Genomic DNA, 14,252 nt, shown 5'->3' with positions numbered 1-14,252 from the left:
TGCAGCTATTTTGACTCAGTCTCTGTAGTGTCATTGGACTTGAGCGATATCTTTTTTTGTTTCTACAAAATTTCAAACTTGTTTTCTTTGAAAAAACTGCTCCAAGATATTGACCTTTTAAACCTGTTCTTCAAGTTGAAGCATTTTTCCTTGTATTTTCTAGCCTGGAATCCTTATTTTGTATGAAAAGCAACAAATAAGGAATCGATGTTTGAAATAATATAGTCCCCTGTACATTACTAGTCTACATTGCCATCTTATTGGTGGACTGAATCATTTGGCCATGGTTTAAAAAGTTTGCTTCCCAAAAGTAATGATCAATCCTACAGAAGTGTAACGTTTGTTTCCCAGTCAGGAGAGCCCTGTTTGTTTTTTTTTTCAACAACACTTTTTTTAAAAAAAGTAAACAAATCCACATTGCAACAGCTCTTTGGCAACTTGAGACTCTGTTTGAGACTGAAACTAGACTATGTTGGTGAAGAAACACTCCACTCTGATTCCCCGTCCGTCCCATGGACTAAATTATTGCCTTCCGAGCCGTTACTTTAGCTTATTCGAAACCTATTATAGAAGGATTCCCAGTCTAAAGTGAGCCGGCAGCCAGTCCAGTGGTTGCCGGAATTCTACTCCAGAACTAGACCCTGCCTGGTTCACTTAAAAGGCTAGGGGGGTCGTGACTGGATATGAAAAAACTTTATCAGGATCACAAGGCAAGAAATTACAGACAATTGTGAACGCAGGCCAGCCCATCACTCAAACCGTCCATTGACTCTGTCTATACCTCCTGCTGCCTCCAGAAAGCAACCAGCATAAAGACCCCTCCCACCTCTTCCATCGGGCAGACAATGCGAAAGTTGAAAAGTTTGAACAGCTTCTTCTCTGTTAGATTTATGAGTGGACCTGCCATATTAGAGCTGATCTTTCTCTGCACCACCTTTGTAGCTGTAACACAATATTCTGCCTACACATCCAGATGTACTTGCATAAGATATGACCTGCCTGCATAGCATGCAAAACAATACTTTTCACTGTATGTTGGTACGTGTGATAATGAATCAAATCATTATGAAGGAATGAAGTTATTGAAGTTAATGAAAATCATTTCTCCAGGCTGAGTAATGGTTCAGCCGCTTGAATAAAAAAATAAGATGCTGTCTTGTTGGCATTTATTGATATCTGCAAGTTATTTCTTTGTGTCTGTCGTGATCAATTGAGGTGCTGGAAGTATAAAAATAGGACACAAGCTCATGACCAATAGTTTAATGTTCATGAAAGGAGACGCTATTTGTGCATTTTTTTATGTTGTATTGTCCCCATTTCCCTCTGTGTACTAGAGCATAATCAGTGACTGTGGAACAAACATTGCACAGAGACCCCATGCTGAGCTGGGGAGCTATTTGGCATCATTGTGAGCTAAGCCTTCAATAACGGGTGTTTCACTGCTCTGTTTAATTGGACATTTCCCTTCCTGTTCTCAGTTGGTGATAAAGTTCCTGCTGACATCCGGATTATCAGCATCAAGTCGACTACCCTCCGAGTTGATCAGTCCATCCTCACAGGTGAGAAGTTCACAGTGTGGAACTTAGTCCAGAATCCATTCAGTTCATCAGATGTGACCACCCTTATCTGAATCAGAAAGGCTGTTCGGCGAATCTGAGTATCTCAACTTCATTGCTGTGGTCTGGGTCAGTTCAATTATTATTGACCTAATGAAGGATTCGTGCATAAAGTTACAAGTATCCTTGAATATTTCAATATTCAGTCCTGTTTTCTACGCTGGCAGTATCCTGCTTTGTATTTGGAGTTGAATGAACTGTATTATGTCAAAGATCAGGAAGTGAAAAGGAATGTTTCTTGATACAAGTTGTTTTCCTGGTTATTCCAACATGCTCTGAGCTTGGTTTTACAACCCTTCGACACTGGCATGGAGCTCAGTTCTACAAACTACCTCCATCCCATCCCTGATCTGCCTGACCTATCCCAGAATGTTCCCAGCAATGGGAGAGGCAGCTGGAGCTCCCCTCGCTCACCCACCCATCTGTACTCAAGACTCCGGAAGTGGGGAGTAACATCAAGCATGTCTCTGTCAGGTCATGGGATGTAGGCAACGCTCGCAAAATCAGCATTTGTTACCCGTTGCTTTTGAGCTGAGTTATTAGCTGTGCTATTTCAGAGGGCAATTAAGAGTCATCCACATTGGTTGTGGGCCTGGAGTCATATGTAGGTCAGACCAGATAAAGATGGAAGATTTCTTTCTCTCTAAAGCAGTTTAGTGAGTCAGGTTGTTTTTTTAATAACAACTGATAGTTGGCATGTTCACCATTACTGAGATTAGCTATATGTTTTGGATTTATTAATTGAATTTAAATTTCATCAGCTGCCTTGGTGCGTTTGAACCCACATCCACAGACCATTGCCCAGAGCCTTCTAGATTGCTAGCCCAGTGACTGAAGCAAAATAACAACATCTCCACAAACTCCTTGTTATCTGCCAATCCATGTACTTGGAAGGTCATTCCCAAATCCATCATTTGATTTTCCCATCGTCACATTCAGGGAAGTACATAGGCGTGGTATATTGTTTTATTATCCATGGAGGTCTGTGCCCCTGGCCCCTACTGGTAATGAATGAGGACTGAGTGGACCATTTTCCTGTCCATTTTGACCTGCTCAGCTTGCTATCCATGGAATTGACCGAAGCAACTTCTTTTTGTCAGTGCTGGGTGTTAACTGGAGATAGCATCATGAGTTTCTGGCAAGACTTGGTGACTGAGAGTGTCTATAAGACATAGGAGCAGAAATTAGGCCATTCAGTCCATTGAGTCTGCTCTGCCGTTCAATCATGGCTGATAAATCTCTTAACCCCATTCTCCCGCTTTCTCCCCGTGACCAAGAACCTATTGATCTCCGACTTCAATATACTCGATGATCTGGCCCCCACAGCCTCCTGTGGCAATGAATTCCACAGGTTCACTGCTCTCTGGCTGAAGAAGTTTCTCCTTATCTCCGTTCTAAAAGGTATTCCCTTTATTCTAAGGCTGTGCCCTCAGGCCCTAGTCTTTCCTACCAATGGAAACATCTTCCTAACATTCACTCTGTCTAAGCCATTCAGTATTCTGTAAGTTTCAATTAGATCCTCCCTCATTCTTCTAAACTCCGAGTATCGACCCAGAGTCCTTAAATATTCCTTAAGTTAAGCTCTTCATTCCTGGGACCATTCTTGTGAGCCTCCTCTGAACCTGCACCAGGGCCAGTATGTCCTTCCTGAGATAGGCACACAATACTCCAAATATGGCCTGACCAGAGCCTTATAGTGCATGACCTCACACTTTTCCATGTTGTACTTCATCTGCCACTTCTTTACCCATTCTCCTAACCTGTCCAAATCCTTCTGTAGCCTCCCCATCTCCTCAATACTAACTGTCCCTCCACCTAGTTTTGTATTGTCTGAACACTTAGCCAGAATGCCTACAGTTCCTTCACTAGATCATTAATGTACAAAATGAAAACTTGTGGTCCCAACACTGACCCCTGTGGAACTCCACTTGTCACTGGCTGCCATCTTGAGAAAGACCCTTTTAACCTCACTCTTTGCTTTCTACCAGAGAGCCAATCTTCTGTCCATGCTAGCACCTTGCCTTTAACACCACGGGTCTTTATTTTACTCAGCAGCCTCCTGTGTGGCATCTTGTCAAAGACCGCCTTGAAGTCCAAGTAAATAACATCCATTGGCTCTCCTTGGTCTACCCTGCTCATTACTTCCTCAGAATTCTAACAGATTTGTCAGGCATGACCTCCCCTTGATATAGCCATGCTGACGTTGCCTTATTTTCTATGCACTTCCAAATATTCAGAAATCTCATCCTTCACAATAGATTCCAGTCTTACCCATGTCAAGCAACGGCATACTGTTTGAGGAATGTGTAGCAGAATATGAGGGAGTTCCATTATTTTTAATATCAGCCTGGTGACTCTGGTAATTAATGAGTCTGGACATGTCTTAAACTTTCCAGGACATTGTAATTACATTGACATTTCTCAGAGTCCATATTTCTGGCTGGAGTATTTTTGATTTATCTCACAGCATTGTTGTGCTCACAAAGAAGCCGATATTTGTGGCGATCTGGAGGAAAATGTTAGGCTAGTGCTTGTGTCATTGTACCAGCTGTGTTACTGCATAAAACACCCCATTTCTGAGACAACACGGTGTGAAACTGGATGAAAACAGCAGGCCAAGCAGCATCAGACGAGCAGGAAAGTTTGTTTCGGGTTGGCTGTGTTCATCCAGCTTCACACTGTTATCTCAAATTCTCCAGCGTCGGCAGTTCCTACTATCTCTGTAACCGTTTCTGAGACACTCTGCTAAATAGTTACATTTTGATTAATGGAGTTTAGCAACTGATACATGCACCAAGATTGTTAGAGTAAGGGAAGTCAGTTCCCAGATGTGAGAGGCTGGATAGGACTTTGGCAAACAAACTGATCTGATTTGGCTTCACATTAAAAAGACATGATTTCCCCTTCTCTGTGTCCTTCATTCACACCACCTGGAACCATCACCATCCCCTCTCCCAGGAACCCTTGTGTTTTTTTGGGCAATGGGAAAGCAGAGATAGCTGCATCTTTTTCAAGCTAGAAGGAGCTCCAAGCAATATCACCTACATAATGAGGTCACAGTTTGGCATGGAGAGTTTGGCACAGTAGCAAAATCAGCCTGAACCTGGGAGCTGCTTGTTTTCTCAGTGACGGGTGGAAAATAAATGATGGCAGGTCTAATGATTCAGAATAATTCACTGAGCAGTGAGTTGCATTATCCTTGCTTCAACTAGACAGAGTACTTCTTTGCTAATTCTTTATGGCATTTCTAAGACTAACATGGCAAAAGAAACTTGCGTCAAAAATTTGGTTGTGTTTTTGGTGCAAATTGCAAGAGTAAAGGGGATTGGCATGCCAAGAAAGGTCATGTAGTTTAGGAACTCCTTTCTTCACCCTCCTCCTCTTGGAAGCCTTGGAATCCAAAATCTACTTCCTGATTTAATTTATTCATTCGTGGTGTGTAGGCAACACTGGCCACGCCAGCATTTATTAGTTATCCCTAATTGCCCAGAGGGCAAATAAAATATCAATCACATAGCCACTATTAGGCACCTAATTCCACTTATAATATTGAATCGAAATTTCACCATTTGCCATGGCAGGATTTGAACTTTGGTCCCCAGAAAATTACTAGGGTCTCTGGATTAATATTCCAGTGATAATACCACTAGATGGTTGCCTCTCCCCTAATACTTGTCACCTTTAGGTTAAGGGAGCTGATCTATTTTGTCAGCATTCGCCCCTGAGTCAAAGCCAGGCTCTGAATAATTGTCCAATTAAACTGACAAGGCTCCTTCAACAGTCCAAATCAATGATCAATACTATCTGGAAGAACAAGGGCAGAAGGTACATGGGAACACAGCCCCCTGACAATTCCCCCTGGGCTACACGCCATCCTGTCTTTAGCCATGTTGCCATTCCTTCAGCATTGCTGGGTCAAAATCCTGGAACTCCCTCCCTCCCAGGACAATGGGTGGGCCTTAAACCAAATAGACTGCAATGATTCAAAAGCGAAGTTCACCACCACCTTCTCCAGAACAGTTAGGGAGGGACAACAAACAATGACCAAGGATAGAAAATCCAAGCAACGTAGATCAAAAAAAATTCCCTGCATTGACACCCAACTGTCTACTCAGGATGCAACCAGTCTGTTACTGCTGAAGTGTAAGCATTATGAGCGTATAGAGGAAATTAATCATCACGTTGGTTTCTGGTGGTGTTGGAAGTTTATTGGAATTTGACATGTCCATTTAATCCTTATTGTAACATCTTTTCTGAAAGACAGCTCCAATGATTTAGCACACTGTCTCAGTAGCATATTTGTGTCAGACTTGGTTACACGCTCAAGTGGCATTTGAGCTCATTTGCATCTGATGTCACAGTGAGATGCCTGTAAAGTTACACCATGCTGATGCAATGCAGGCAGGAAAAATCCTTTCCCATAATCCTGAGACTGAACTCTGCCGATTCCCATTGTTGCCCCCCACCCCCCCAATGTAAAAATAAAATTGGAGAGGGTTTTTGCTTAAACACAAAGGTTTGATTAAACGGAATAAGGGAAATCTGAGCTTGATGGGATAATTGGTCTTGTCTTGCTCAAAACACCCTTTGGTTTGATCTCGATCTCTCTCTGTCTATGACTGTCCTGTCTGGTCGTGGGGTTTGTGTAGATTCATTAAAAACCTTTAGTAGAACACGAGCCTTAAGTTGTCATTCTGCCTCCAAGATAACAACACCTGAATATGAGTGGTAGGGTGACTGGAGTGTGTTGTTGGGCCGGTGTGGAGTGTGTCGCACTCAGTGTACCTGATCTCGATGCTGACATTCAGCAGTTAACATGGGGCCAGTGTTTCACTTCTCAGAATGAATAACTCTTGGGTCTTGTAAGGCAAAACAAAACCATAAATTGTAGTAGGTGAGTCAATGAAAAGAAATGCAAATGTAGCATTGGTTGCTCTAGGAAGCTTCCTGGCCGTTGTTCTGCTGGTACCATATTGAGAGAGCTTGCTTTGTGAGGTGGGAGGAGTGTGTTGTTACTGCATTAAGAATGCCAACAATATTTAATGCAAAGGTTCTAAGAAATGAGAAGCTGTTTTATTTGCCAACTGCAAAGCTGAAGGTGAGACAGTTAATGGGCAGAACTCGTTCTCCAACATTTTCCAATTGGAAGTTGTCGATCTGTGCATGGTTTTGGATTTACTGTGACTTTAGATTTAATGTATCCTGATGGGTGGTTCTGGAATTAACATCAAGAAATTACCTATTAATTCCTAATATTCCTCATTCAGGAATTTGTCCATTAAAGTATGAATCCACATACGTTCTTCTGCTCTTTAATGCAGTGCCCTTTTGTAAGTATCAAATTGATGAAAGCATTACCCTCTCTGTGCTCCTGTGACTAGTTCTTATTGTTAGTCAAATTCACTTCTCCATTTGTGATGGCATTAGGACCGGTGCTGGGTTTTAGTCACATGGCGTCTGTCGTGGTTGTTACGCTCATTCCCTCAATAGCCCCTCCAGATTAATGCTGTTCCCTCCGTCTCTCTGCTTTATATGTTTCATGCTTCCTCATTTTAACTCTCTGGTTTCTGTATCTAGGGGAATCAGTCTCTGTTATCAAGCACAGCGACCCTGTACCAGACCCTCGAGCTGTGAACCAGGACAAGAAGAACATGTTGTTTTCGGTAGGTAGTGACTGCACCCCGTAACAACAGGAAGAGCTCCCTCGTGCATCACGCACTGAGCTTGTTTTCCAAGGTGGGAACTTGTTCAGTGGATCCCTTAGTTGCTGAGGTTGTCAATGGGACAGCCTACTGAAATTGGCCTGAAAGTTGCCACCCAGGTTGATAGTGCTGTTAAGAAGGCTTATGGTGTTTTAGGTTTTATTGGTAAAGGGATTGAGTTCTGGAGCCGTGATGTCCTGCAACTGTACAAAACGCTAGTGCGGCCTCATTTGGAATATTGCATGCAGTTCTGGTCGCCCCATTACAGGAAGGATGTGAAGCATTGGAAAAGGTGCAGAGGAGATTGACCAGGATGTTGTTTGGCCTGGAGTGCAGGCCTTATGAAGAAAGGCCGAGGGACTTGGGTCTGTTCTCATTGGCGAGAAGGAGGCTAAGAGGGGATTTAATAGAGACGTACAAGATGATCAGAGGATTAGATAGGGTGACAGTGAGAGTCGTTTTCCGAGGATGATGACGTCGGCTTGTATGAGGGGGCATAGCTACAAATTGAGGGGTGATAGATTTAAGACAGATGTCAGAGGCAGGTTCTTTACTCAGAGTGGTAAGGGCATGGAACGCCCTGCCTGCCAATATAGTTAACGCAGCCACATTAGGGACATTTAAACAGTCCTTGGATAAGCAAATGGATGATGGGATAGTGTAGGGGGAGGGGCTTAGATTAGTTCACAGGTCGGCACAACATTGAGGGCCAAAGGGCCTATTCTGCGCTGTATTGTTCTATGTGTCCAGCCGCCAGATGTGTGGTGCATTGGCTGTACTCAATGTAAAGGAATACAGAGGACCCTGGCATGGTCTTAATGCAGGTGCAGTCCATTCTGGTCTGTGTGGAAATGGTGGCCAAATCCATTTGTATACTTTCTTTCTTTATCCGTTTATCAGGTATGGCCATCTCTGGCTAGGCCAGCAGTGGTTGCACATCCCTAATTACCCTTGAACTGAGTGGCTCATTCTAAGGTGTAGATCAGAATCAACCAGCTATCAATTATACTGGGTAAAGTGGCAAATTTCCTTCTGTGAAGAACATTACTGACTCAGGACTTTAGAAGCCATATCAATGGACATGGTCACCAATGGCAGTAGTTTATAAATCCAGACTGATTAGTTGAGTTTAAGCTCCACCAGCTGTCATGGTGAGGTTTGAATGTACATCCCCAGAGCATTATGTTGCTAGAGCAGTGACAGGGCTATCACACTCCCATCTCTCTCTAAGAACCAACCAGGAAGCGGTGTCTCCTGTTGAAGCTACTGTTTGTAGCCACCCTATATTGAAGTGTTTGTAAGACATCACGTTGCTTGCTCGGCCATCCTTTACATCCGACCCTTAGTTATCCTTGAAACTGAGTGGCCCATGTGGGAGTCACTGGCTCAGCAGCACTTATTGTTCACTTCTGATTATTGTCCATTAAAGGTCAACCACATTACTGTGGATCTGCAGCCATGGGTGTGACAGATTTCTTTCTCTGAAGCCCATCGGTGAACCAGATGAGTTTTTACTACAGTGGCTCTGGTCACCATTAGATTAGTCTATTCTAGATATTATTGTGTTCACCAACCATTTACCACAAAGGGATTTGAATCCACGTCCTCGGGCCATTTGCAGGTGCAACAGGTAATTGAGAAGGCAAATGGGATTTTGTCCTTCATTGCTAGAAGGATTGAATTTAAAAGCAGGGAGGTTGTGTTACAGCCGTATAGGGTGCTGGTGGGGGGGACACCTGGAGTTCTCTGTGCGGTTTTAGTCGCCTTTACTTGAGAAAAGATGTACCGGCACGAGAAGCGGGTGCAGAGGACGTTCACTAGGTTGATTCTGGAGCTGAGGGTTGGTGTAGGAGGAGAGACTAGGTAGACTGGGATTATATGCATTGGAATTTAGAAGAATTGGGGGGAGTGGATTTCATAGAACCATATAAAATGATGAAGGGAGTAGATAACATAGAAGTAGGGAGAATGTTTCCACTGGCAGGTGAAACTAGAACTAGGGGGCAAAGCCTCAAAATTAGGGGGAACACATTTAGGACTGGGTTGAGGAGGGACTTCACACAAAGGGTTGTGAATCTGTGGAATTCCCTGCCCAGTGAAGCAGTTTAGGTTTCCTCGTGCCTTTTTTTAAGGCAAAGGTAGATTTTTGAATGGTAAAATAATTAAGGGCTATGTGGAGTGGGCGGGTAAGTGGAGCTGAGTCCATGAAGAGATCGGCCATGATCTTATAGTGTGGCAGAGCAGGCTCAATGGGCCAGAATGCCTGCATAGTTCTCAGTTCTTATGTTAGCTGGGGTTCTGCATTCACTAGTGCACTGACATTTATGGTCACTGCCTCCCCATTTATAATCAGGCAGCTGCCATTGGATTGTGTAAACCAGCTTGCGGCAATCTATCTGCTCCACGGCACACCACACTCCTCATTCATGGACTGGCATCTTTAATTGCCTGGGGGTAGCTGAGAGTCAACCACATTGCTGTGTGATTGGAGTGATATGTAGGATAGACCCAGGTAATGTTGGCAGTTTACGCCTCAAAAGGATATTGGTCAGCCTGGTAGGTTTTTATAACAATCAACAATGGTTACCGTTAAACTAGTTTTTAATTCCAGACACACTCGTTCAAATTTTACCATTTTCCATGGTGAGATTCAACTCCTGTCCCTCAAGCATTAGCCTGGGGTTCAGACATACAACTCAGATGACATTGCCATCATGTCAGTGCCTCCCCACCACACATGGGTAAAAGAACTACAAAAAGAAGGGACTGCTTACCATAGATAAAGAAAATTCAAGTTAAAAAGAGTTCCATAGGGAGTGCTGTCAAAAATACAGGAAAAAATGGAGATGGCGAGGGTGGGAGAGTGATGACCATCATAGAGTTATTGCACCAAAAGCAAGGAGGTTTGAGTCATGGGTGTACTGAGGCATTCTGGTCAGCAAATAACAGATGGAGAATGCAATGTTTTGGCTTTGATTTGATTGATTATTGTCACATGTACCAAGATACAGTGAAAAGTATTGTTTTCCGTGCTAATCAGACAAATCATACCTTACACAAGTATGTTATATTCTGCTCTATTACTCGTGTCACAGCTACAGAGAAGGCACAGAAGATCGGAGTTCATTGCAGGAGTATGAGAAGAGAATGTTGAGCTGTCTGATATTACAATCACAGCTTGACAGGTTTACATAGGCAGTTGCCTTATTATGGTGGAAATTGGAATTTACAATGGAAAAGATAGCAAGGTTTTACTTTACACTATTCATGCCCTCTGTAGCTAAATGGAAGGTTAAACTACTACTAAAGTGCAGACTGTGGCATGAAAGCTCAGCCAACCTGAGAGAGGTGTCAGATAGCTTGCAAGCTATCAGATAGTTGGTAATCTCGATTATTGTGATGTGCCTGAAAGGTCTTTTCAATTCTTGGTTCAAATCGGATAAATAGATGGGGAAAGCTTTGTAAGAGTGACCTCTGGCATTCAGCACAAGCATGTTATTTTTCTGGGCAAATTGAAGTCGCTTCTCTGAAGCATCTCTTGTATTTGAGATATACTGGAAATGACTATTGGTTTAAAGGGAATAGACTATCTGAAGGGATTTGTGTTGTACAAAACATGCGTCTTGTTTTACTGGAGCTGGCCCTGGTTGGAATGAAATGAAGCCGCAGGAGGATGCAGCTGGTTTCCCCAGAGTCTGAAATGTACTGCAGTGACCTCGAGGGAGGAGATGGTGTCTCCCATCCTGGTGCTCATTGGGAAATTTGAAGCTTTCCTTTAAACACTTCATGTTGCGGTTGTACAGGACATTGGTTAGGCCACTTTTGGAATGCTGCATTCAATTCTGGTCTCCCTGCTATAGGAAAGATGCTACCCTTGGAAGGGTGTGGAACAGATTTAAAGGATCTTGCCAGGTTGGATGGTTTGAGCTATAGAGTTAAGCTGAGCAGACTGGGGCTATTTTCCCTGGAGCCTTGGAGGCTGAGTGGTGGGGGAAGGGGGTCACCTTATAGAGGTTTATAAAATCATGAGCATAGATAGGATGAATAGTCAAGATCTTTTTCCTGGGGTGGGAGAATCCATGCCGAGAGCATGGAGGTTTAAGGTGAGAGGTGAAGGATTTAAAAGGGACGTATGGGGCAACTTTTTCATGTAGAGGGGTGGTGCATGTATGGAAATGAGCTAAAAGAGGTGGTGTTGGAGGCTGGTACAATTACAACATTCAAAAGGTATCCCTTTTTAATATAGGAAGGGTTTAGAAGGATATGGACCAAATGCTGACAAATGGGACTAGAGTAATTTTGGATACCTGGTCAGTGTAACCCTATAACTATAAAAGGATTTAACTCTAATATCCTGCCGCCTAATGAAAGCTTGCATAATACATTGAGTGCAAAGTGCTGTCCGAGTTCAGTTTCGCCTGTATTTTTTTTTAAGAAAAATAATTGCCAATTTCAAATCTTCACAAGCTCACTCCAGCTTTGCTTTTCTTCTCAGGGCACCAACATTGCCTCTGGGAAAGCGACTGGTATTGTCATGGCTACAGGAGTCCACACCGAGATTGGCAAGATTCGAAACCAGATGGCGTCCACGATAAATGAGAAGACTCCTCTCCAGCAGAAACTGGATGAGTTTGGGCAGCAGCTGTCCAAGGTGATATCCCTCATTTGTGTCGCTGTCTGGGTGATCAACATCGGGCACTTCAATGACCCCGTCCACGGTGGCTCGTGGATCCGTGGTGCCATCTACTACTTCAAAATAGCAGTGGCATTGGCTGTGGCCGCCATTCCTGAGGGGCTGCCTGCTGTCATTACCACCTGCCTGGCCCTAGGCACACGACGCATGGCAAAAAAGAATGCCATTGTAAGGAGCCTTCCATCAGTGGAGACATTAGGTTGCACATCAATCATCTGCTCTGACAAGACTGGAACGCTCACCACCAATCAGATGTCGGTCTGTAAGGTAAGACTGTAATAGAGTGCATGCAACAGACCAATGGCTTATCGGATACTTGTTCATGACCAAGAGACAGTTATTAGGTCTTTAGTTTGTCAGCACTGGCTCAACATCTTTAAACAAATATCTTTCCATTTTCTGGGGGTTTTGAAGGACAAATGTATCCTCAATCCCTGCATGTGTAGTGACCGTATTCTACCACTCACTACAAAGTTCTGGACTTTGATTTCAGTTGTCAGCCATAGCTCTGTTGACAACGGTCTCATCCTTAAGTCAGCACATTGCCAGTTGATGTCCCAGACTAGAGACTTGAGCGCATTAATCTCGATTGCTGCGTCAGTGTACTCACACAGGGGTCGTCCTTCAGCTGAGGTTTTAAACCAACACCCCACCTTTGGTTTTGGCATCTGTAAAAAGGTCCCCATGGGGATCTCCTGGATCTCAAACAGGGCAAAGGTCGTGAACTTGGAGTTTCATACTCGGAGGCAGGAACAACACCCAATGTCCTGCACGACCTCTGCAAAGAAATTGGAATACATTTTGTATCTGTTAGTTTAACATAAAGTATATGGTAGAGGACCTTAGCAAAACTAAAGCAAATAGGGAAGTCGAGGTAAATAACTCAGCTGGGATCAAGTTTAGTTCTAACTACTTTGAGTATTATTGAGAGACATAAGATGTTTGAAAGATTTGAGTCACAAGTTTGGTTATGAGATCATGTGAGCCTATACTTTTTCCATTGTTTCAGTTTATTTATGGACAGTTTGCTATGTACTATTTGATTGCCATGATTTGTAGTTTGAGCCAAAGAGAAACAACAGTGAGAATTTCTGAAGGCTGACCGGTTCGTTCCAGGTCAATGCATGTTCTAATTGATTGAACCTTCTCCAGTCTTATGCTGGAGCACATTTAAAGTTGCAAAGCTGTTTCTTAAAAAAAAAAAATTGGCATCAATCAGTAAACTATTCCAGCAAATGTTAAATCGGAGGGAGCAGCATTAATCTCAGCAATTCAGTAGCTATTAGCAAAGAAATATTTATTTTCCAAGAGTGACTTATTCAACTACAACCACAGCAAAGAGCTCCTATAAAATAACTTTAATCATAATAGTTCTGTTGCTGGGCTTGTGATCCAGGCATTGAGATGAATAATGGAGGAAATGGTGTCCCACAAAGATTGGTGTTTTGACAGACAGGATTAATGAGGGGATATGGATAACTCGTGGGAGACTTTAACATGATGCAAGAAGGCAATGAACATTGAGAATAGGTGGGCAAATCCATTTTGCCAGCTGTAATAAGAAACATGCATCCTCCTTTGGAAATGTCAGTCTAGATGTGCTGAGCAAAAGGAACCTATGGTCAAAACATGCATAAATCATTAAAAGTAATAACACAGGCTATCAAGACCTATATAAAGTTTCTTATCTAAGAGATAGAAGTTAAAAACAGGAGGATATTTTAATTTTTTGAACTTTGTTTAATTTAAAAAAAACTGTGGAAGCTGAAAATCTTTTTTTAAAAAAACTGAGCTGGTCTAGTAACGGCTTTGGTGAGTAACGTAGCTCATGTTTCAAGTTGAAAATGACGCTCCTTGTCCCAAAGAGAAATAGTAACTCAAAACGTTAATGCTGTTTCTCTCTCTGAAGATGCTGCCAGAGTTGTTTGGTTAGACCACACCGGGGGCAGTTATGATCTCCACAACACAAACAGATCATAGAGATGATGGAGATTTACAGGAATATCCAAGAACTCTGAATTCGTAACAACTGAGAGATTACCCTTTGAAAAAGTTCTGAGCAGCTGAGGATGCTAGAGTTTAGACAATAAAATGTGGAGGGATGACCTAACACAGGAACCTTAAAATGTGAGATAACAAGGTGTAGAGCTGGATGAACACAGCAGGCCAAGCAGCATCGGAGGAGCAGGAAGGCTGATGTTTCAGGCCTCGATCCTTCAGCTCGACACCTTGTTATCTCAG

The 14,252-nt window shown here is 43.0% G+C and overlaps 1 protein-coding gene across 2 annotated transcripts in view; it reads left to right on the top strand.

Moving 5' to 3' along the window:
* The window catches only part of atp2a3 (ATPase sarcoplasmic/endoplasmic reticulum Ca2+ transporting 3), a 189,942-nt gene that overhangs the window by 80,200 nt on the left and 95,490 nt on the right, over positions 1 to 14,252 (top strand). For both annotated transcript variants that reach the window (XM_048557266.2, XM_048557265.2), the window contains exons 6-8: positions 1,479 to 1,559; positions 7,194 to 7,279; positions 11,814 to 12,278. In XM_048557266.2, coding sequence (XP_048413223.1) covers positions 1,479 to 1,559; positions 7,194 to 7,279; positions 11,814 to 12,278 — 632 coding nt within the window. The remainder of the gene's footprint in view (positions 1 to 1,478; positions 1,560 to 7,193; positions 7,280 to 11,813; positions 12,279 to 14,252) is intronic.

The sequence above is a fragment of the Stegostoma tigrinum genome, chromosome 27 (genome assembly GCF_030684315.1).
Source record: "Stegostoma tigrinum isolate sSteTig4 chromosome 27, sSteTig4.hap1, whole genome shotgun sequence".
Taxonomy (NCBI): Eukaryota; Metazoa; Chordata; class Chondrichthyes; order Orectolobiformes; family Stegostomatidae; genus Stegostoma; species Stegostoma tigrinum.
Note: the sequence above shows the minus strand (reverse complement) of the source record. Positions and strands in the feature narration are given on the sequence as shown.